This window comes from Carcharhinus amblyrhynchos, chromosome 17 (assembly GCF_965287045.1).
Source record: "Carcharhinus amblyrhynchos chromosome 17, sCarAmb.v2.hapA, whole genome shotgun sequence".
NCBI classification, from domain to species: Eukaryota; Metazoa; Chordata; class Chondrichthyes; order Carcharhiniformes; family Carcharhinidae; genus Carcharhinus; species Carcharhinus amblyrhynchos.
In genome coordinates, this window is record NC_137340.1 from 9,899,839 (window position 1) to 9,924,772 (window position 24,934).

The 24,934-nt window shown below is 41.9% G+C and overlaps 1 protein-coding gene across 11 annotated transcripts in view; it reads left to right on the forward strand.

The window, feature by feature from the left end:
- The window catches only part of pcdh15b (protocadherin-related 15b), a 1,349,261-nt gene that overhangs the window by 673,392 nt on the left and 650,935 nt on the right, over positions 1–24,934 (forward strand). For 10 of the 11 annotated variants that reach the window (XM_080205457.1, XM_080205459.1, XM_080205466.1 and 7 more), the window contains 2 exons: positions 7,367–7,485; positions 11,043–11,063. In XM_080205457.1, coding sequence (XP_080061583.1) covers positions 7,395–7,485; positions 11,043–11,063 — 112 coding nt within the window. In that variant the 5' untranslated portion in view covers positions 7,367–7,394. The remainder of the gene's footprint in view (positions 1–7,366; positions 7,486–11,042; positions 11,064–24,934) is intronic. The other variant, XM_080205464.1, reaches the window with a different exon arrangement.

The following is a 24,934-nucleotide window of genomic DNA, read 5'->3' on the forward strand; positions in this document are numbered from 1 at the left end:
AAAATATCAACTTATACATCTCTGACTGTAGCTCACAGAAAATGTTTAAATTAGTTTTGAGCACTTTCATGCATAGTGTGTTGTTCGTGATATAAAGAAAGAAAAACAGACTGAAAGAACGATGATGAGGATGATGTTGATGATTCAGTGACATCGTCTGCGTAAAACTAACACAGATCAAGTGGAATCACCCAGTACAATTGACATCTCCTGCTTATCAAAGTACTTCAAAGACATCTGGTAACACCAGGGGGCTTCTGAAATCAATCAAGGACAGTCCATATTGTAGAATGGAATGCTGCTGTGATTTTGACTAATTACAGATGTTCAAGGGGCAAGAATATTAATGTGACCGGGACACTTCGGAGTTTTTCAGAACACAGACAATAATAAAGAGTTTTAACAATAATTGCCTGAAAACACGACCCTAAGAGGGATCTTTGGGTCGCTAACCCCAGATGGGAATTTGCGATGGCCTGTTGAATCAGGCGCAAGGGCCAAATCAGGATTCTCACCCGGCATCAAACCTGTTGTGAATCTCCTGGTCCACTCTGCTGGCCCCAATCAGTTTACCAGGAGCAGGTGTGAAACTGATCTCTGCTAATTAACATGCATTTTAATATAATTATCGAGTTTGAGGCTGGATGCCCTGGCCACCTGAAGTCTAGTGGGCACGACACAAAGCAGGCCCTGGTCAAGCTGCAACTTGGCACCTTAGACTCTGAGGGGGGTCAGAAAGGTGAGTACTGTGCCTTTGGCCTCCTCTGCACTGCCGAGTTGCAAAGGGTGGGTCCATCAAGGGAACTGGGGATTCGAGAAGCTCAGGCTAGGGGAAAGAGTTGACCCCAGGACTCTACTTTCGGATGGAGTCTTGTGGCCAGACGTCATCCTTCTTGCCCTTGGAAACATGGAGATTTCTCTGCGGATTGTGATTTTAGGCAATTTTCTGTTAAAACTCTATTATTGTCTATGTTCTGTAAAACATTTGAAGTGACCTGGTCACCTCAATATCCATACCTCTTGAACATCTGTAATCCATCAGGATCACAGCAGCACTCCATTCTACATTAGGAATTGCCCTTGATTGATTTCAGAAGTCCCAGGTGTTACCAGACCTCTTTGAAGTATTTTGATTGACAGGATTTGTCAATTTTACTGGGGGATTCTACTTTGCAGCCTGAATGAGCCACAGGTGCTCCCTGAACTCTTTGAACTGCCATGATTGACAATTCGGGAGCAGATCAAAGAGTTAATTGTTAATAGAAACAGTTCATGCTCCAATAAGCCTCAAGTGCTTCCTCTTTTGTGCTTCCTCGTTTCACCACAGCTGTTCTGTATGGCCCCATTTCTTTCACACTGAAGTTTTTTTCAAGTCCTTCCTGGAAAGCACAATTTTTTTCGAATAATATTTTTGTTTTGCATTGGCTTTTTTTTCTGGCCAATAAAACTTCTCACTGAGTCCACAAGCTTCATTCTTAACACTTTTTTCCTCCAACTATTCTTTTCTCTGTCTCCCAAGCTTCAAGATATGAGATGCTGTAGTTTTTATCTCTGAGATAGAGGAGGCTGGGGGAAGATTTCACTGAAATGAATAAAAAATACGCGGGGACCTTGGCAGATTGGATATAGAATAACCTATTTGTTAGAGCAAAGGAGTCACCAGAATTCTCCATTTTTGAATGTATTTTTCCTTATCAACTTTGGAAATAAAGTACCAGGGATGATTACCTGAGGCCAGTAACAACATGAATAGAATGCATTACAGAATCCCTTTGCTGTTATAGCAGTCAGTTCAACTTTGCAAAATCATAGTCAAGGCCAAACATCCAGCGCAGAATACATTACTACATAAATAAAGAATATCAAACCTATAGACTGTAAGATATATGAACAGAAGTACACCGTTCGGCCCATCATAGAATTCTGTGGAAAGAGGCTGTTGCACTGATCACAAACCCCCACCCAGGCTCAATCCTCATAACCCCACCTATTTACACTATAGACCCCCGAAACTAAGGGGCAGTTTAGCATGGCCAGTCGTCCTAACACATACATCTTTGGACAATGGGAGGAAACCGGAGCACCTGGAGGAAACCCACACAGACACGGGAGAACATGCAAACTCCACCCAGTCACCCAAGCCGGGAATCGAATCTGGGCCACTGGCGCTGTGAGGCAGCAGTGCTAACCACTGTCCCAACGTGCCGCCATCAAGTCTGCTCTACCATTCAATGAGGTCATGACTGATCTGACATGATAACCCTCAACTCCACTTTCCATGCGTTATCCCAGTAACTCTTAATGATTAAAAATCTTTCAATCTCAACCTTGAAGATATTCAATGACCCAACCTCTACAGCCCTCAGTGGTAAAGAATTCTATAAATTCACTACCCTTTGAGAGAAGAAATTCCTCCTCATCTCACACGTAAGTGGATGACCCCTGACTCTAACATTACGCCCTCTCTCAGTTGGGGAAACAACCTCTCACCAACTATCCTGTCAAGCTCCCTGAGAATCCTGAATGTCTCAATAAGGTTGCCTCTCATTCTTCTAAGCTCAAAGAGTACAGGCCTGTGAGAATGCTGTTCAAATCTGCCAAAAGGATTTTGGAAAATTCTGTAGAAGATCATAATCTAGCCATTTACTCAATAGTAACATCTCATAATTGCTCAAACAATATGCAAGAGAAACAGTGATGCTCTGAGACTCGGGGCTGAGCCTCACCATTCATGAGGCTGCAGTGATCTGCAGATCAATTGAGGTAGCTGAGGTTTTTTTTAATCATTCGTGGGCTGGTTGTGCCAACATTTATTGTTCATCCCTAATTACCTTGGAACTGAGGCCATTTCAAAGTCAACCACATTGCTGAAGATTTGGAGTCACGTAAAGATAGCAGATTTCCTCCCCTAAAGTACATGAGTGAACCGGATGCATTTTTCCAACAGTCAACCATGATTTTGTGGTCATCGTTCAACTTTTAATTTCAGATTTTAATTGAATTCAAGTTTCACCATATGCCATGGTGGGATTCGAACCTGGGTCCCAAAAGCATTAACCTGGATCTCTGGATTATTAGTCCAGTGACGGTGCCACTCAGTCACCACCTCCGCCAATGTCAGACCAGCAGAATTTACATTGAGAATAGGATGATCATTCCAAACAAGATTAATTAAAGTTTTAGGATCTTTAAAAAGCATCTTGGGATTTGGACACTACTTGAGAAGCTGTAGGATTGTTAGGGAAGCCTCTCAAATTGTTGAATTTACTCAGTGAATGAGTTCCACCTACAAATTTTTTTTAAAAATTAGAATGTGACATGGAGCCTCAGGGTAAAGTTATTAAAAGATTGAAGAAAGTCTGCCTCCAATAGGTCATTATAATCAGTGATGTTTTGTGACTAATGACTGACTTGGGAGTGGTGGCACTGTACTATGTCATTGTAAAACTAGTCACGCACTGACAACAATCAATGATCTCGGTGAACTTTTCTTTAAATGCCTGGGGAAACTTAATTGGTCACGTGCATCTCAAACAACAACCGGACTGCACTAAGGATTTGCAATGACATTGGAACTGCTCAAGGAATGGTGGACAGACAAACTCTTATCAAACAGGTAGATGCTTTCTTTCTAATCATTTTAAATCAAAAAGGACACATGGCTGTCTCCTGATGAATAATAATATGAATCAGAATCATTAAGTCACCTCAAATTCATTACAGTTTTGGCAATTCCAGCTTGTTAAACTTTGATAGCCTTTTGACCCTTTAAGAAGCTGTAATTTACATTTGAATTTTAAACAACAATTTCAATCCTACCTTGAGCTATTTTTCATTTATTATGAATGTGTCAGAGCATCAATGCATACACCTAGTCAATATTAATAAGCTTTCCTTGTTTTCAGTATACACATTGCACTGAACAAATTCGATTTTTCTTTTCAGATTCCTTCGTAAAGATTGTACTGTTGATTTTTGATGAAGGAAAACAAATCACATAAAAACCTATCTTCATCAGCCATTTCCAGCTCTCTGAAAAATAAAATTAAATATAAACAGTCATTTTGCTGGTATAAAACTTTAATATTGCTGACAAGAGAGACATGTTGCTGAATAGTTTTGTCATCAGGCCAAATGCAAAAATGCCAAATTTCAAACGGCCACAACAACTCATACCACAGGAGAAGAGGATGCTGATTGTTTGGCAAGTTGACTGTGAGTGAAGCTGTTGCTGTAGAGAATGCAGCAGTGAACTGTAGGCTCCCCTGAAGAATCTTTTTAATAGTGCAAAACTCGCACGGCACAGTGGTTAGCACTGCTACCTCACAGCAGCAGGGATCCGGGTTCGATTCTGGTCTTGGCTTACTGTTTGTGTGGAGTTTGCACATTCTCCCCATGTCTGCGTGGTTCTTCGATGGGTGCCATGTTTCCTACCACAGTCCAAAGATGTGCAGGTTAGGTGGATTGGCCACGCTAAATTGCCCCTTAGTGTCCCAAGATGTGTAGGTTAGGTGGATTAGCCACAGTAAGTGCGTGGGGTTACAAGGATAGGATAGAGGGAATTGCTTGTGCGCGATGCTCTTTTGGATGGTCGGTGCAGACTCAATGAGCCAGTGGTGGCCTCCTGCACTGCAGGGATTCAATGGTTCTATGGTTATGGTAATACTTTTGTTTGGCAGAGAGTGAGACCCTGTGTCAAAACGAACGTCATTTCTAACAAAATGTAAATGAGCTTTCATTTCAAGCTGGACTGGTCATTTTATGTTTATTGTTGGGGCGCTTAGTATTGTTCTGCAAGTGCTGCGTATCTAATAGCAGAATCGCATCTAACAGTAAGAGTATTTGAGGTTTTGCAAGTGTGGGCTGGTTGAGAATGGTCAGTACTCTGGCAATTATGACCAATTGATGTTTGGTGGGAACAGCGGATCGCTGGGACATATAGCCCCCATACCTGGCGTCACAATTCTGTACTGATTATAATAGCTTTAGGATTGTAACTTCTGAGCTCCAGGGTGGCATAATCCGATGGTACCCCAAAGATGTGGTGGGGAACCCCTCCTGGAGATTCCCAGGTAAGGTTCAGGTGGCAATTGCTCAGAAGTGCAAATTCCCAATGAACAATTGTCCTACACTGGGAACCATCAAAAATGCAGCTCAAACTTCAAAGTTTGGATGGTTTCCAGTGTGTCACATCAATAGTCACCCAGAAAAACAAGAATTAAAACTGATTCTGGACAATTAGTGTACACATCCACAGTGATCACCAAGCACCCTGCCCCACCCCACCCCAAAATCTCAGGGAACTTCTCTCATTGCCCCAACTATCCCAATCCCACCCCTGATTATTCTCCATCCCATGGGATTCAGCAGTCTCTCCTGACTAACTTCCCACACTCCCAAGATGCTGCCCCATCAATCGACTTTTCCCCCCACCAATGGGATCTCCTCAATCCCAGACTAGCCCTGCAAAGCCGATGTATCCAACCATGCCCCGCTCCACTCACTGTGCTATGCCCATCCCTCCCAGCCTCTTTGAACCTGTCCACTGACTGCCCAAAGCCCCCACCACTGTCCGAAACCCTCAACTATCCAGCCTCAATGCCGACTGTCTAAACCCCCTCCAACTGTCAGACTCCCTCCCCTCAAGTGCCTGGCCCCCAAAATTGTAACTGGCCCACCACCTCAGAATGAGAGTAGAGAAGGGCTGAGTGGAAGTATACCTTCATGCCTTGATATCAACCTATGCCTCTCCACCAACTCCCACGGTGCCACATGATGCCCATGTGCCCTTTTTAGCTCTAATGCCAACTTGGAGAATATCCTCACAACTCATCTTCATCCACAATCCTTTGTCCTTATCCCCTCAGTGCCAACTCACCTAGTACCCTTCAACACTTACAGATGATTTGCCAGTTCTTTGACAATTCCTTGACAGCTTAACAGTTGCAAAATGTTGATGCACCTTTTCCGCACAATCATGCTTACGTTTAACAACCTCCAGTGGTGCCTTATTTCCTGCAAAGATGTCTCAGGATCTGATCTGAAGGGGCATGTTACCTCTCCAAAGGGCTACTCAGGTTATCCAAACAAATCCACGAACTTTAGACTTCTTTTACCTGGTCTAATCTGCACGCTTTGGATTTCACTCTCTTGCTCTACCAGAATCCTATTTCAGTGGAGGCAACTGATGATTTAAATGACTCGCTACCTCCGTGAGCCATGCATGTGTGAATGCTGGTCTGATTCCATACCTACCCCTGTAAAAATGGAACATGCTGTGTTCAGGGAAGGGACTTGAGTTTCCAGCTATTTCTGGGATTTCTGCCATGAAGGAGAGATGGAAAGCCTCGTGGCGAAAACCTGTGCCAAACCTTCCTGTCACAAATTTTCCCCTGTCATGGACGCTTCACAACCTAACAAACAATTTGCCTCAGTTGAAAGCTTTCTTTCTTCTAACCAGAAGATTGTGGGTTCAAGACTCGCTCCTGAACTTGAGTGTAGAATCAAGGCTGACCCAACAGTGCAGTCAATGAGTCCTGCATTGTCAGTGTGCTGTATTTTTGATGAAAAGATGAACCTGGGTTCTATCATTCCAGATGTTGTAAAATTTATGATGTTATATTGTATTTGCAATCTTTTGGAATAGGCCGGAGAACCTCTTTTTTGGCATTCCAAATGGCCACTGGTGCTATATATGACGATAGAATAACTGTTCAAGCCTTGGTCTTCTATCCTACATACACCATGCATAAAGTTGCAGAGTTTTGATTTGCCTGAGACTTGGTCTGCTTTTGGATACAGTCCCTCCACACAACTACTTGAGTTCTCAGTCATTAGATCCAGTATCTCCAAACTGGTTGTATGTTGAGAGTCTTTCAATTATTGACGTGCTCTTGCTGAGATTTGATGATCGATGTTATTTTAACACTAGCAATGACCCATTTATTTTCAACAGATCCAAGTTGCTTTAAAGTAATGACAATCAGTGTAATTTGATTTCCTTGGCTTCATTTACATGATGTAATTTGCAACATGTTGCTCCCCGTGGAGACTGGAGGTTGCAGGAGATGTGGAGATGCGGGTGTTGGACTGGGGTAAACACAGTAAGACGTCTCACAACAGCAGGTTAATTTTAACCTGCTGTTGTGAGACGTCTTACTGTGGTTGCAGGAGAGACAGAGGAGGGAATATCATGGGAAAGTACGACATGATTTTCTGTTTATTCACATTCGTGAAAGATGGATCACAATTTCACTCCTCTGCTGTATTTGAAAGGAGCGTTCAGTATATTGCTACAAGTTTGCAGCATTCTCATTGGTTGCTGATTGAATACTTTCTAATTGATTATTTGTTTTTCCAATTTCAGATTTATATCAAGTGAAGATTGAAAGAAAATGATTCCTTTGCCATGGTTCTTCACATGGTTGGCTATGGGGCTCAAAATAGTTACATTGACAACACTAAGTTTAGCCCAGGATCCTGAAGGTAAGAAGAAGTAATCATAATTAAGAGGGAGAATGATACTATTAAAAAGTTAAATTGCTATTAAATGCCTTTAAACATTCAAGTTTGCGTGGAATTAAAATGGTAAAGTTTATTTCATTTTAATTATGTCATTTTAATTGGTTTCTCATTTTATTCACTTTGTATTCAAATATAATCTTTGTTCCGTTTCCAAAATTTCAGTTTGCAGTTCTTATACAGATTTAATTATTTTGCAGACATTTGCTTTGAGTTTGTTTTTGATATACTTGTGTAACACATCAAGTGATGGTTTTGTCAGCTAAACAGCAAACATGCCCAGTGATAGACTCTTGAGAAGAGGGCCTGTCCACCGGCGAGAGAGTGGCTGGCAACACCTCCTCGGCCATTTCTGGGAGCCCCATAGGGATAAAATTCCAATCAGGCAGTGTTGTCTATCCAGGGTCATCTAGAGAGTCGCTGGCCAAACAGAAGCTGGCTGCAGTCTGCTGTGAACAGCACCACATTACAGAGTGACCAATGCCAGTACTGCAAAAGGCCTCAGGAGAAGGATCATCACTGATGCCTCAGACCACAAATAGGTGGGTTGGCATCACCTGGGCCAGTCAGGCAGGACCTGTGAGCTGAGAGGGAGCGGAGCTTGCATAAAGGGCAGGGGATTCGACAGTCTTTGTTGCTGAAAGGACCCTTTGTTGGACCACAGACTGCCTGGAAGAAAGGAAGAATTCCCCAACCAGGCCACAGCCATACGTCCCAGGGTTTAAATAGTGGCATAATCCCGACTGCTGCTGGTTGAATGCCAGCAGTGACAGTGTGAGGACCTCATGTGGCCTCTGAAGAGCTTCATATCAAGAAGGCCCCCTCCAACCCTTTCCATCCTGGACTTTTTTAAAAGTTTATTTATTAGCCACAAGTGAGGCTTACATTAACATTGCAATGAAGTAATTTACTGTAAGGTTCCCCTGGTCACCACGCTCTGGTGCCTGTTCGGGTGAATCCACCTAACCGGCACATCTTTCGGACTTAATTGGGTGGAGGATCAGGAAGATGATGGGCCCTCTTCACAAGCCTTCTGAAATAATACATTGGCCGCGTCCCTCCCAGCCCCTCCTGGTTGATGGAAAGCATTACATTTGGTGCATCCTTTTCGTTGAAGGGGATAAACAGCATAAACATACCAATAATAGGAATGAACATAATGTGTTCCGATTGCATGGAAACTTTGATTTCAATTAACAGCATTATTCATTTAAGTTTTCACCAGAGTGGAGTTGACATTAATTTTCACTCATTTGGGTATTTTTCATGTGCACATTGAGCATTTAAAAAAAACCTTGTTAATCTCCTCATAAAACCTAATGATAATTTAGCAGCAGAAATATATTCCAAAGTACAGATGCAGACTTCAATTATAATTCTTTCACATGCTTTTAATGTTTCGTAAGCAAAAGCTACTCACTGACCTGATTTGGAAATGTTTTGCCATTCCTTCGCTGTCGCTGGGTCAAAATTCTGGAACGCCCTCCCTAACAGCACTGTGAGTGTACCGACAGCAAGTGGACTGCAGTTGATCAAGAAGGCAGCTCATCACCACCACCACCACCTCAAGGGATGGGCAGTGAATGCTGGCTTAGCTGGCGAAGCCCACATTCCTTGAAAAAACATTGAATTATTGTCACTTTATTGAAGGGACAATGCCCCTGTAATGTTTGCCCATTACAGTAAAATGACTATAATGCAATTTTTAGAAAAATAGTCATTCAAGGATATGGGCTTCGCTGACAAGGCCATAATTCATTTCCCATCCCTAATTACCCTTGAGAAGGTGGTGGTGAGATATTTTCTTGAACTGCTGCAGTTCTTATGATGTAGGTACATCCACCAGTGCTATTCCAGGATTTTGACCCAGCAACAGTGGAGAAATGGTGACATATTTCTAAGACAGGATGCTGGCCAACTTATGTTTTATTAAGCATTAATAAACAGTACAGTGCATTATTCCTTTAGGGGTTAAAACTAAGCTCCAACTGATTTTCCCCAATTCTTGTGCAGTTCAAAACTGATTTCCTTATAGTTCATTTGAAATTTTGGAAGCAAATTTCTGTGTTCATATATCTTCATCTTCATTATCTTTATTTTTTCTCCACGATTGTTCATTTATATGGTATTCTAATTTAAGGCACCAGACAATTGGGCCTTGCTTGAGGTCAGCTTCAGTATTGACACCATTCCTTTCATGAACTCTGATCTTGATTACTTCAAGCACGCTTGAATTAATGTTCGTGCTAAGGTTTTACATGACATGTCAGCTGATTTTATTACCACTGATGTTGCTTACTGGGCTGCCCTGAGAAGTTTCTAGCATTTTCCTTTTGACACTGCTATCATGAACATGCATGACATGCACAATTGTCTTGAAATAAATTTTGATGTTTGTTCTTCCACCGTGATCCTCTAAAGTTTCTCTGTTAGTTGAATCTCAAAGCCCTTTTATTTTAATTAAAGCGAAGGATCTCATCGTTCCAGGACAAAAAGAGATTTCAGTTGTGACCAGCCTTTTAACCAAGCTTACAAATTTGAACTATTTCATGTGGCTGAGAGCAAGGTATTGGAGTGGCTCAGGATTGATAAGCCTCATTTTTTTCACATCAGAGTGATTGTATTATTGTAGCCTTCACTCTGTTTAGAGCCACCTTGACCCTGTTAATTGGATGTCCATGCCTTACAGATCTCAAGCAAGGAAGTTTTCAGCGATACTGTTGACTGAGTACCAGTTCAGGCCTCGGTGCAAGTACTCAAATATTTGATGATGTGTCTTTGGTGGAAATGATAGTCAGCACTGAGGATGTTCTAGTTACGTCCCACATATACTGCATGAGAATATTGGTGTTTCTCAGTGCCAATCCACAATGACTGCAAGGGATTTGTTTCAGATGACACTTATCCTGCATTAACACATATTTGTGCAAAAAACCTTCAAGGCAATACAATATGTTTTAATTACAAAATAAATGCACTGGCTAAATTATTATAGCATCTTGTCTTGTCAATTTTACCTATCAATAAAAAGAGTTTATGGAGCGAAAGGGCAGAAGGAGTTGGGAGGACGGTGCAAGATTTCAGATCAAAATTTTAACACTATTCAAACAATGTCTTGTCAAATTCTCTGTTTTTGTCTGATGGAATAATCTGCTGTGTTTGATGGATGGAATTAAATCAAAGAATGAGGAAGATCATATTAAAAATTAATAATTCACTTTATAGCTTAAAACTATTCATGGAATAAATATATATGTTTAATATATATTGTATATGTATATCTGCTTATAAATTGTTGATGTGCATAGTTAAAACTTCGAATTTATCGTTCAAACCAAACACCTTTTATGAGATGGCACACACTGTTTATTTTTTTCATGATTATATATTTCCTTTTACTTTGCAACTGCTGTGCTCTGTTGGAGGTGTGGGGAATTTAGCATATTTTGTTCTTTTTATGACCTCATTGCTGTCAGTTCATTAACATCTAATTGAACTCTGCATGCTGCTTTTTTTTCTAGATGATTTCTTTGACGCTCATGGTATGTACATGGCTAAAAATTTTCTTCCACTTTTGTTCTTTCTGCATAAGTACATGACTATAGATTTGATCTGTAGCATATAATTTGCTGGTACTCTGAGTAAAGCACGAACGTGCATTCCCATTCTATAATTGTTGATAATTAATGACTATCGCCGGAACTCTACCACCTCGCCCGCCACGGAATCGGAGCGGCGAGAATCTGACAATGGAAATCTCCATTGACCTCGGGCGGGAATTTCTGGTCTCACTCGAGCGAGGCTGTAAAATCCCGCCCTTTCTCTTTGATAGTTTATGTTCATGACAATATCAATTGATGCATTAGTTAAAATTTGGGGAAAAATTCTTTCTGAGCATTCTTTAAACCATTGTTATAAAATTGATTCATAGGAGGCAAATCAAATGAATCAACATAATCTGTGAAAAGTTTTATTGCACAATGTAGAAAATTGTACCTTGTACATATTTTTGTAATATAAATAGTAGTTTATTTTCTCAAGAGAGGAGATCTTGTTACATTTCTTCAATTAAGTATGCGCATTGCATTTGATAATGTGCAGTTAGTTAATTCAGAGCTTTGCTTAATGTTTCAAACTCTTTTTCAGTTGGAAGAAACATCATGTTCTGGGAAGTAGTTAATGAAAATTGTTTAATCGCTGCCTTCCCCAGTCAATATTTTGTACAGCAGTGTTTTGAAACATTCATTAGGCGTTAACCTTTGATCAGATTGAGATATCAATGCCCTTATGTTATCATGTATAAACGTGTGCATACATGTGTGTGTGTGTATACATACACATATATATATATATATATATTTCGGATGCTACTACTCTGACTCTCCTGCAATGGAGTGGGGAGAGGAAATTCAAGGAACCAGACTCGCACCATGTGACACTACTTCCACATTTTTCACAGGAAATGATATCAGGTTTCTAATACACCTGATGCAGGAATTTGCAAGCTTGTAATACTGCCTGTGGTACATCAGCATCTGGAATTGCTAATACAGCAGTGGATGAGGGTTAAACCTGAAGGAGTTAATTTGCAGTTAATGTGGCCTACCATAATAGTGTTAACTTTCAACCTGGAAAATGGACTGGGATGAGGACTGCACTCTTCGGCTTGGTTAATGCCTGGCCCCCAACTTTGCAGAAACTGTGCTGCTGAAGGATCCAATCCAAAAAGGATAAAACAGTAAAATGAGGAGATGAGGATACTGGTCAGAACTGGTATTTTTCCTTCTGGAAAGAGAAATATCTGCACCAAAATGGCTTCTAGTCTGCCACAGATTTGCTGCAATCAGAGGCTAGTGAGAGCTTCAATCAGCAAATTCCATGAGACATTAGCAATGCATAATGAAATCTGAAAAGATTAGAGCATGAAGCTTCAGTTACATTTAGCTGCTCCAATTCATTTCTTTGATGTTTTCCTGAATGGTCATTGACCCGTATTGGCTCTGGGTCTCTCAGCACCTTCATTTTAAAATCCTCATCCTTACTTTCAAATTCCTGCATGATCTCGCTTCTTTCTGTTCTTATAACCTAGGAACCTTAGGGTGGCATAGTGGTTAGTACTGCTGCCTCACAGTGCCAGGGACTTAGTTCAATTCTGGCCTTGGGTGAATCTTCTCCATGTACCTGCATGGGCTTCCTCCAAGTGCTCCAGTTTCCTCCTACAATGCAAATGTGTTCATGTTAGCTGGATTGGCCATGATAAATTGCCCCTTAAAGATATATAGGTTGGACGGATTAGCTCTCGTAAATGCATGAGGTTATGGGGATAGAATGGAGGGTGCAGATTTGATGGGCCAAATGGATTCCTTCTACACTGTAGGGATTCTAATCTTAACCTGCTCTAGCTCTACAATTCTCGGAGATTCTCGATATGCTCCAATTCACTCCTGTTCATTTCAGATTTTAATTGTTCTACTATTGCTTGCCATGCCTACGGCTAACTAGGTCCAAAGCTTTTGAATTCCATCCTTAAACCTCTTTGCCTCTCTATCTCCTTTTTGTTTTGATAAGATGCTCTTTAAAACCTACTTCTTTAACTAAGATGTCACATGTCCTAAGATCTCCCATGCGGCTCAGTATCAATTTTTGTTTGATAATGCTTCTGTGAAATGCCTTGTGATCTTGGCCTATGTCAATGCAGTTATATAAATGCAAGTTTTTGTTGTTATCTTTACTTAAGCTTGTAACTTATTATTTCTCAAATTAGTTTCCGCGATTCATCTATATTTAGAAGTTCTTTTGACAGACTTTTAATAATGTTCGGAATTTGACTGCATTCCTTCAAATAATTCTGTAAGAGAGTTGATTAAGCGTGACCTTTCCATTTGAAACTCATGCTGACTATTCTTGATTGTATATTTTTTGTTTCTAGATGTGTTTCTATTGCAGCTTTGGGAAATTATCTCATTATCTTTTCTGCCATTGATCTTGTTCCAAATTTGCTCTATGTCTTTATTTAGAAGATTACTCCCTTACTCAGGAGACTTGGAGGATGACCCTTGGGTTTAGGGAAGGGGGAAACTGGATAACATTGCAGCTGACTGAACAGCAACAAAAAGAGTAATCGAGGGTAATACCACAGATGTAATTTGTATGGACTTTCAAAAGGCTTTGGATAAGTTGATTTGTAACAAAGGTCAGTGCCGAATAAAACTGTTAACTACTCCTTGGAAAATAAGTCTCAATGTGTCACGGCTCCAAGACATTGGTCATTTGAGATCGTGACAAGGATAAATGTTTTCTCCCAGAGGATTGAGAGCCTCTGGAACTCCTTCGCAAAAGGCAGCGGAAGCAGAATCTTTGAATATTTCTAAGGCTGAATGAAATAGATTCTTGATTAACAAGGATGTGAAAGTTTATCAGGGGTAGGCAAAAATGTGGGGTTGAGGTCACAAGCAGATCAGCCATGATCATCTTGAATGACAGAGCAGGCTTGAGGGGCTGAGTGGCCTACTCCTGCTCCCAATTCAAACGGAAGGGGTCTGGTGTACAGGTTCACACGTCATTAAAACTGGCAGTGCAGGTTAACAAGGTGGTAAAAAGCAAAAACAAGTCAGTGGGATGAATTTGTAGAGGAACAGAATTCAAGAACAGTCAATTTATGCTAAACTTGTACAATGATATTAAATTATAGAAAATAGATGCAGGAGTAGACCATTTGGCCCTTCAAGCCTGCGTCACCACTGAATATTATCATGGCTGATCATGCACTTTCAGTATCCCACTCCTGCTTTTGCTCCATACCTTTTGATCCCTTTAGCTGCAAGGGTCATGGCCAGCACCCTCTTGAACACATTTAACTTAGTGATTCCTGGGATGAAGGGGTTATCTTATGAGGAAAGGTCGGACCTGTTTAAAAGAATGAGAGGGGGTATTATTGAAACATACAAGATCTCGAAGAGAAACAGAAATGCTGGAACATCTCAGCAGGTCTGACAGCATCTGTGGGGAGACAATAGAGCCAATGTTTTGAGTCTAAATAACCCTTCGTTGTTGCAGATTCCAGCATTTGCAGAATTTTGTCTTTAAGAACTTGACGAGATCTTGACAGGGTAGATGATGAGAAGAAGTTTCTGTTTATGGAAGAGACCAATATGCTCGACTCAGTTTAAAAGTAAGAGATGTCTTATTTAAGATGGAAATGAAGCGATGGTTGTTAATCGGTGGAATTATCTATCCCAGAAAGCAGTGGAGGCAGGGCCATTTTTTAAAGGCTGAGTTGGATAGATTCTTGATTGACAAGGGAGTCAAAGAGTGCAGGGGGTAGACAGAAAAGTATAGTTGAGACCACAATCAAATCAACCATGATCTTATCAAGTGATGGAGCTGGTTTGAGGGGCCAAGTGTTCTCTCCTGCTCCTAATTTGAGTCTTAGTACATATATATTGCATGGATTTGTTCTGGATTTAACATGCAGAATGAATTAACCTAATATGTTATGGAGGTAAGTTAAGTTGCAAAAATGGAACAGGAACAGTGCATAGGTTGTATTTGTTTTAGGTTCATGTTTGCCTCTGGTTACTACTGTTCACAGAATTATCAAAACTTCTGAAGGATAATTAAATGAATTTCACCTATAATGGATTAATGATAACTCAGAATTATACCATTGTAAAGTTAGCCTGAACAATATAGGGCAGACTGAGCCCACTCTTCTGGAAATTGAGAGATGCATCAAATATTTCTTGTAATACAGTTGAAGAATCATTGCTTATGAAACCATTAAGTGTGCAGAGCCCATTTTGACAGGAAGATTTAACTACAGTGGGGATGAATGACCTTGCTTAGCCTTGAAGGTGGTTCAGACCAAGTACTCCCAGCAATGTGTCCTGCAGTCTAAATTAATAGATAAATAAGTATTGATTTTCTGAATCTTGCATTCCACTTATTTTTATTTTTCAGTTGCATTTAAATTGGGGCAACATGGTGGCACCGTGGCCAGCACTGCTGTCTCACTGCGCCAGGGACCCGGGTTTGATTCCCAGCATGGGTCACTGTCTGTGTGGAGTTTGCACATTCTCCCCGTATCTGCATGGGTTTCCTCCAGGTGCTCTAGTTTCTTCCCACAAAAATGTGTAGAGTAGGTGGATTAACCATGCTGAAATTCCCTCTTAGTGTCAGGGAGACTAGCTAGGGTAAATGCATAGGGTCTGGGAAGGAATGTGGTCGATGCAGACTTGATGGGCTGAATGGCCGCCTTCTGCACTCGAGGATTCTATGAAATTGTATTTCATCTAACAGTTAGAGGAAAACTCGCCATGGTATTTTGACCCACAGAAGTTTTGTTCATGAAATCCAAAGGGGGTCATTTTTTGCCTTGCACTAGAGTTTGAGAGGTTAGCCAATTTGCTGCTGGTCTCAATAGTTTCTTCAGTGATCTTTGAAGGCTCCCGGAACCAGGCATTCCCACTTATACCCAATGTGTATGTGGTGGTTGTTGTGACGAGGTGAACTAAGGTATTATACCAGTCTATACAAGCATCTGTTGTGCCTGGTGGTAAGAAAAAGCGAATAGACTAGAACCGCGATGATCACCAGAACTCATGGCTGAATTTTTTTTGGAGATTTTTCCACTTGCTTAGGGGGCTGACAGGCTGATTGATGCTGTAGAGCACATCTTGGCTCTCTTCTCAGCTCCAAGTGTCCACCATGTGAATCAAACGTTGACTTGCTGAACTTGCTTACGTGACTTCTTGTAATAATTTAACCAAAAACCATTTTCCTGTGACCAAGCACCTCTTATTATGTACCGAGAAAGAGACCACTCCCATGGCTTACAGCGAGATGTTACAACACCTCGGGACTTACCACCCTGGTCTGGGTGAAGTAACAGATTTAAAAGCTTCTACTGAACACTTCCTATTGGCAAGCCTCAGTCTGCTCAATAAGGCAGCTCATAATCCACAAAACCGACAAAGGGATCCATCAATAATCCTTTGTAGTCGTCTTCTCATCTCAGCTCAGCATTATTTAATGCAGCTCTTTTTTAATATACTTCCTCAGTCAGAATTTTACTGCCTCACCCACCTTGGAATCTGGATGTGCGAGGCTCGCGGAACAGAATTCTCTGTTGGCTTTGGGCGGGATTTTACGAGCCTCACCCGAGCAAGATCATAAAATCCCACCCCTATTCTGGGTCACTCTATGACTCTTCAAATCAGGGATATGATCTCCACAGGGCTTGAGTGGGATAGGTGGTGACGTTGTGGTATTGTCACTGGACTGGGGTTATCTCGAGAACCAGGGGCACGCAGGTTCAAATCCCATGGTGACGGTGAAATTTGAATTAAATAAAGATTCAGATGAAACTCTAATGATCACCACGAAACCTTATTGATTGTTGGAGTAACCCATCTGGTTCACTAATGCCCCTTAGGAAAGGAAATTTTCCATCCTTACATGGTCTGGCCTACATGCGACTCCAGACCTACAGCAATGCGTTTGACTCTTAAATGCCCCTCTGAAGCGGCCCACTCAGTTCAAAGGAAATTAGGTTTAGGCAAAAGTGCTATCCTAACCAGCAATGCCTGTACCCATGAATGAATAAATAAATTGCCAATGGTAAGCGTGGTACCGTGGTGACTTCAAAAAACAGTATTTATTCCTCTCCCTCATTCTCCTCTCCCCTCGCGTTCCCTTGCTCTCCTCACCACCCTCCATTTACTTTGGCTATGGAATGGCATGTATTCCTGTGTATTTTTATTTATTTGTTTTTGTTTGAATGATGTGATCTGTGGTTTCTCACTGATGCTGTAGCAAAGATAACAGCTGAACAAAGATTTGCAAATTTGTCTCATTTGTCAATTTGGTAAAGCTCTTGGCATTTATGGCAGTATCTCAGATTTTATGTGAGCATGGACTCAAGTACTAAGACTTGTGACTCATTGAACCTCCCTCACATAAAAGGTAATTAAAGTTGTTTATCGGCATTCATCTTAGATATGCCTTTATCATCAGTTACCATGGTGAAAAATTACCTTGGAATTTTCTTGGACAGTTCTGACAGAAATGTGTTGCTGTGTTTTGCAGGTGATGATTGAGGTTTTATTGGATTACATAGGGGTCTACTCCTTCGCTCATCAATTTATGCATGAGCAATTAAGCAATGTTAATCAGTGGTGGGTATCCCTGCTGTATTATAACTCAGCATAGTTCAACTGTGGATTTCACAACAATTGATTGGAGAGAAACAACCCAGATATTGATTTGTATTGACACTGGGAGAGGGGGTCCAACTAAATGCCAGCTTCAGTTTAAATACTTTATCTGGGATTGTGCTCCAGACACAGCACCTTAAGTTTGGCACATCAATATATGTGCTTACATTGTTCTTCTCTTGATAGTTTAAGGTTGGTTTGCATGTAGTTGGAGAGGCTACCACTGCCTCATGTTTGAGTCCCAAGGAAATGTCAGGAAGTATGCAATCAGCGTGGGGGGTGCAGGGCAGGGGACTGGGGGCTCATATTAAATCCAATGGGTGGCATGTCCATCACCTACCCATTCGTCTATGTTCCCCTCCACACATCAGCCTGTATCATTCCATCCCCAGAATACCCAGTTGCCCTGTATTGTTCTTTCCAATACAATTGAATGCATCACCAATCTGTGAACTATTTTGTAATAAAATCTGTTTACTATTGTATAGAGGTAATTCATAATATAAAAATGGTACTTCCAACTGAAAATGGATGTGACGAGGAGAAGCAAAGAAAATGGGCAGAATTTCCCCCAAAAAACTGTTATAACAGCAAGAAAACCAGATCAACTGGTGCAGACCTCAATTGTCCCACACTCAAGTCACTTTTTGGGCAAGCGGTGAGTTGTACGCCGGTTCTAGATTGTTGAGGGAGGGAATTGGGGGGGGTGGCAAACACACTGGTGAGCCCAGCTGCAAAGTAGTTGGGTGCCATTTTGAACTGACAGCCCATTCTCTCAGTGCACTGGAGGAACCCCTCCCCTTCCCACAGACACTGGACTTCCCTCGCCCTCCACCACCAGTCAGTGGTGGCATGTTTCTCCACCCACTGCCTGACATGGATCACCAGCATTGGGGTCCTCCCAATGGATCCACCTCCAAGACTCCTGACATGCCAGTCCTGAAATGAATCCTGACACCTCCCCTCCTTGACCTCTGACATGCTGTCTCCATGACTCCTGACATGCCCCCCCAATGATACACCCCTTCATGACGCTGCTCTTCACCTCCATCCCTGCATGACCTCCAATGCATGACCCCCCTGCGAAGTCCCCTTGTGCATAGACCCCCGCCCTCCTTATCCATCACCCCCACTGTCATAGTCCTCATTCAGGTCCCACCCCCACTTAGGCCCCACCCACTTGGCGCTGCTCCTGGTTCACTGGCAGTGCTCTGCCAGTGCGTCAGATGGGCACTGTCCAGCCATGTCACTGGCCACCGGGGAGCTTCGATGGTCTCTGAGCCACCACTCAACATGGTTGCTAGTGGAGACCAATAGTGATGTTCACCAGTGAATGCATCACCAATCTGTGAACTGTTTTGTAATAAAATTTGTTTACTATTATAAATTATTACTATTATAAATATTATAATATATTATATTTCAATATATAAAAATGATAGTTCCAACTGAAAATGGATGTGATGGGGAGAGCAAAGAAAATGGGCAGAATTGCCCCCAAAAAACTGTCCTAACAGCAAGAAAACCAGATCAGCTGGTGCAGACCCCAATTGTCCCACACTCGAGTCATTTTTTGGGCAAGCGGTGAGTTAGGTTGGAAGGTCTTGGGTGCTGAGAGAATCTGGCATCAACTGGGCTAACCATCCTTAAATGCCACTGTAAATATGCGTAAATATGCTGATCGGTTTTGGGCGCAATCCAGTTTGCGCCAGTAGAAAGGGACCAGGATGGTTGCAAAATGTTTGGCGCCGGCAAGGTTGGGAAATCACCACCACCCCCACCCCACTCCACTCCCCCAATATGTTTGATGTCACATCTGTTAATTCCTAAAAATGAATGGCTCTGAAATATACAATTTTTAATGAAAGAAAATCAAACTTGATGCTTATTGAACTTGTTAGCATTCTGAAGTTACCACTTGTAATGATTAGTTGTGGAATATATGAAATTATTTCCATGTACAGATTTGCAAACAAAACTGGGGGGAGATCTCTGGCCTCCCAGTCGCATGCTTCTCCATGTCTGGAGGTGGCGCGTTGTTCACTGGCAGTGGGGTTCTCTGATCTTATTGTTGTCAATGGAATTCCCCATTGATATTACCCCACATCACCGTGAAACCCATGGGAAGGGGTGAGCTTTCACCAGGACCGAAGAATCCCGCCAGCGTGAACAGCCAAAGAATTCCCCTCATCTTTCTTAGCAAAAAAAGTTGAGACATGTTGACCCAAGAGCAGTTAGTTTTCGTGTGCAAGTCAACCATTGTCTGAAAAACGGACAGCCATCATATGAAGATTGGAACTGGGAACCAGAGGTGAAACATTTGAGTCATCCCTTGGATGCTCAAGGACCATCTGATGCAGTTTGTAGCAGGGCCTGCAAGTGGGCACACAGTGCACCGATTTAACAATGTTGGGAGGTTGCCCCAAAACACAAGTCAAGGCCTAAGACGATTTCCAAGACTTTATTTGCAATGTTCAGGAACAAATAAACATCTATTTATACCATGTTGGAGAGCGACATAACAAAATGTCCCTTAAAAGTCTGCCTGAGTATATTTTTTGGGAAATTTTGTGGAGTCACAACCCAATACAAATATACTGCAGTCTACTGGTGAGTGGAGTCTCATGGTGGCCAGGCCTTTGTAAAAGGGCGTGCAGTGTTCCTCATGAGAGTACTATCCAGAAGGTGAAGATGTAAATCTGTCACTGATCTGTCCAGACCAGAAGGCAGTCTAAAGCTACATTACCACGCTGGTATTGTACTAATGGATATCAGTCTAAGGTGAGAAAATATTTCTTGTTGCTGCAAACTATAAAGAGATTCCTTAGATCAGTGCAGCTTGAGTAGTTCCATTGAGCAATGGACTAAATCTTACCAAAAAATGGCCAGAGTGTTGTTTCTGGTGAGAAAACTGGTATGTTCCTCCACAGAGAAACAGGTTAATTTTCTACCCAGATGTTACAACACTCTGCCCAAAAAAAAACAAGGAGGCGTGTTCCATGGGGAGAAGGCTAAACACACCAGCAAAACTCGGCTGCTCAGAGATTGAGGCACCATCTTTAATGAGCAAAACATGTGTGAGCCTTAAGTCTTTCTCCTAGCCCACCACGGAGATCTCAGGAGCTCCCCTCCCGATCCCCAGTCATCGGCCCCTCCTCCCCACCTGATCCCCAACCAACAACCTGAGTCGCCTCTGCATCCACCACCGACCTCTCCCATCTACCCTCCTCCCAGACATCCCCTGGTCTCACATCTGCTCCTGGCCAACACCACCACATCTAAATGAATTCCCCTCCTCCATGAGACTGCCACTGGGGCCTGCCTCTTGACGCAGATTGGCACTGTCAGGTTGGTGTGTGCCAAAGGGCAGTGCTATTGCCTGGCCAGGTCCCTCCCCCTCCAGATCCATACTTTATGCTTCCAGGGAGATTCCCTATAACAAGTTCAAGTCCAGGCAAACCTGATGATGTTGCCAGCAAGCGGCAGGAAAAATCCAAAATTGTGTCCTCGCCAGCAAGATCTGAACTTTCTGGCTCTTGAGCCCCTGTTGGCCATCTCGTAGATAGTGAATGCAGGCTCAAGTTGTCCCCCTATGTCACTGCCTTACTTGATTGAAATACAGAAGTAGTTATTTTTGTTCCAGAGTATTTGATTTCTTTTCAGCCCCTTAAAATTATCTTTTTGTTGGTCTTTCATAAGAGAAATGAAACTTAGGGTAGAATTATCATTTTAGAAGAAAACGTCCTTTGGAATTGAAATTTCTTTTGAAATGCAAATGTATGTTTTTAAATAATGCCGTGAAATATTAGTTATAGCTCATGAAAACTTTATTTTTTTTTTGTATTTGCATTTGTATTTCTTGCTGGCTCTGTGTAATTAAAGGCTTTTGTGTCTTATTTGCATGAAGTTGTTACCTCTCAGAATTGCCAACAGTTATATACTAAAAATTTGGAAACAATATATTTTCTGTTATGTTTTTTATTTATTTGTGGGATGTGGACATCGCTGGCAAAGCTAGTATTTATGTTAATCTCTAGCTACCCTGGAGAAGGTTCGTTTACAATAAGTGATATAAGCTATAACATGGGTAAAATAAGAGGGGTTTTTTTGCATCTTATTGGGTTCAGTGCAAATGTAGTTTTCACAATATTATTTGTCCCAACAGCTGCAGGATTGACAGATTTATTAACCATCGTGTTTATCGTTATCTCCTGAGCAGCTTTTGAAGTGAATCTTTTTACAAACGCATGTGGCGACACAGAATTTGACCATCTTCATTTGTACCCAACCTCACTATCTCACAATCCTGTTTATTTATCAAGCTTTATAGTTCTTTAGAGTGTTGATTGACACAACATTGGCTGCGTCAGCTGACCGTAAATTCCACACAGTACACCTCTGGGGAGTGGGTGGAATGTCAGCAGGCAAATCCTTCAAAGCTCAGAACTAACTTTTCGTTGAAATGGTTCTTATCCCATGTTCCCTGCATGAACAGAGGCATCTCCATTTTATTAGTATCACTTTGACCAGTGGATCCAGAGTCTGCACATTGTTCCAGGTGATATATGGAAAATGCCTCAAAATGACCCAAATGACTGCGACTAAGTCTGTAAGTCAATGTTTGTGGAACTTGTACCCCTGTGAGAGTCAGTGTGTGTGGAACCTGTACCCCCGTGAGAGTCAGTGTGTGCAATTTTTATCAGACAGATACCTTGGTTGTTCTAATATTCTCATAGATATGTCTGTTTGATAACAACATATTTACAGCTTTGTTGTTGAAGCATTCATTGTTAGAGTACAAAGTTTGAAGGTCGTGGAAGAATTGCAATTGCCTTTTCTCTAAATTTTAAAAATTAGACCACTGAGGAAATCTGAAATTCTCCTGTGGACTAACCCAGGAATTATAATGTCAGGACTTCAGTCTGCATCACATTGTTGTGTGTTGTCTGTGAGTATCAACACCAACTAATAAAATCTGTAAAACTGAAACTTTATATTTTGAAGTGTGATTTCTGGCACAGAGACAACAGCTCCAAGCTGTTGTTTTGTAATAGTACTAATTAACTCTTTATACCAACGATTTGTACATGTTTACAAAGCATTAAGATCAACTCAACAACCCCACACTCTCAGCAGGGAACCTCAGTTGAAGGAAGTATGGGTTAAAGGTAACTCTACTACATTTAACCCCTGACTATTGATCCTTATGTTATGCATCTTTGAACTGAGACCCTGTTGCAATATTCAACTGATTCAATTACTTCAATTTTTCGTGCACATGCTTAAACTTGTTACTGATATTTGATTTTTTTGGTGAATGGGTGCACTCTGTAGATTGCCACCTTGGTATGATGTGGCAACTTGTGTGCCCCAACAATTCCTTCACTTGCTCCATGTCAGAAAGATCAGGGTGCAATTTAGTCCAAAAAAGCCCTCAACAGCAGAACAAGCGAAAGAAAACTGTGCATCTCACCACCTGCCAGGTGACGGTATGAAGAAGAAGGCTGCAGCAGCAAAGTAATTCTGGTCATGTTGGCTCGACGCAACATCGAAATCTGACCACTGACCCGTCACAATTGTGTGGGCAACGTATGGTCCCCATGTTAAAAATGTTACACACGGGCTCCTGCCAGGGTCCATTTTCCACAACTTGAAGTCATGGAGATTTGGTATCAGTGACATCTCTGTGACCATGGTAATCCCTGGTTAAGAATCAGCACATGTGACAGATTCATGCCACTTGAGTTGGGGCAGAGTTTACTTGAGCAATTGCATAGGTGACTGTGCAGGCCTCTTCAGGATGGATATCTTCTGCTCTCCAAAAATGGGAAAGGGGTTAGAAAACTAGACTAGACTAAACTGTCCCACTTTCTCCGAGGTGTGGAACCCTTCCCTTCAGGATTATCACCTTTTGTGTCAAAGAAAGAAAACATTAAACTTTGCAATTTGAACTACTCTGGATAATCTCAAGGGTGACTGTCCAGGGACTCCAGATTGACACTGTCACTCTCAAGTTCCTGGAGCAAGGAAGCTGAAGAAATAAGCAGGTACAGCTTCTGTAAAGGAAAGGCAAATGGCAATCCTTGTGTCCACAGAGTTGGTATTGACATTGAACCGATGCAGACAGTCAGGCCGTTTATCCCCGGATTCCCTTTGGTGCAAGATCTCAGAGTGCATGTCTATGGCCGTCATGGCCCTCAGAAGCCAGCCAGTGGCCTTCATTAACATGAAGGGATACCATTTAATCGATGTGCACCTGGTGTGTATTCCTACAGGTGTGTTCACGGTACCTTGGGAGCAGCCATGATGTGTATATACACAGGCACTTCCAGGTGCCACAATTTTTCACCACCTCCTGCCTTCAAGGATTCTTGCCAACTAGGATACTCACCGAAGACATGGCTGCTGGTACCAGTATGGAACCTCAGGATGGAGGCACAAGACAGTTATGACATGAGCCACACTGAGACTCGAGCCACCATTAAAGTGACCATAGATCTACTGAAGATCATTTTGGTGGGGTACTTCAGTATGTCCCAAAGGGGACCTCCCAGATTGTAATAATTCCTTGTCACTAATTAATTAGTGGAACACAGATGAGGGGGAGGATGAGGAAGATGATGGCTAATTGCCTCATGCAGAAAGACTTGAGGGCTGCAGGAAGACTGCCAAGGTATGATGCAAGGGAGATGCTCATGCACGTGTAATTTGGATGATGCCTTACCCGCTGCCACCTGGTCTGGACAGTTGCTCGCTACTCCACAGAACAGACACAAAGCTGCTCTGAGAATTGGAATCTGAGAGGGCGGACAGGTGCCACTTGTTTCTAATGCCCCCTGCTGGGTCACCTAAAATGCCAGCCAGTAACTCTTGCTTTCCCCTCCGTGGATGCTGCCAGGCATGCTGAGTATTTCCAGCATCTTCTGTGATTATTTTTGTTTCGATTTAACAAGTTTCAGAAAAGAAGCACTGATACAAATTTAAAAAAAAACCTTCCAGGGCCAACATTAGGTCTGAGGTAGAAGATCTCGTAAATGCTCAGCAGGTTGAGCCACCACCGAGAAGAGAACAGACAAGTTAATATTTCAGCTGTGTAATTTCTTCCAGTTCAAAGAACAAATGCAATGAATAATTAATGAACCTGAGTGTTGCTGAGAAAAGAGATGTGCTCACAGCCTTTCATCTTGCACGCATCAGGG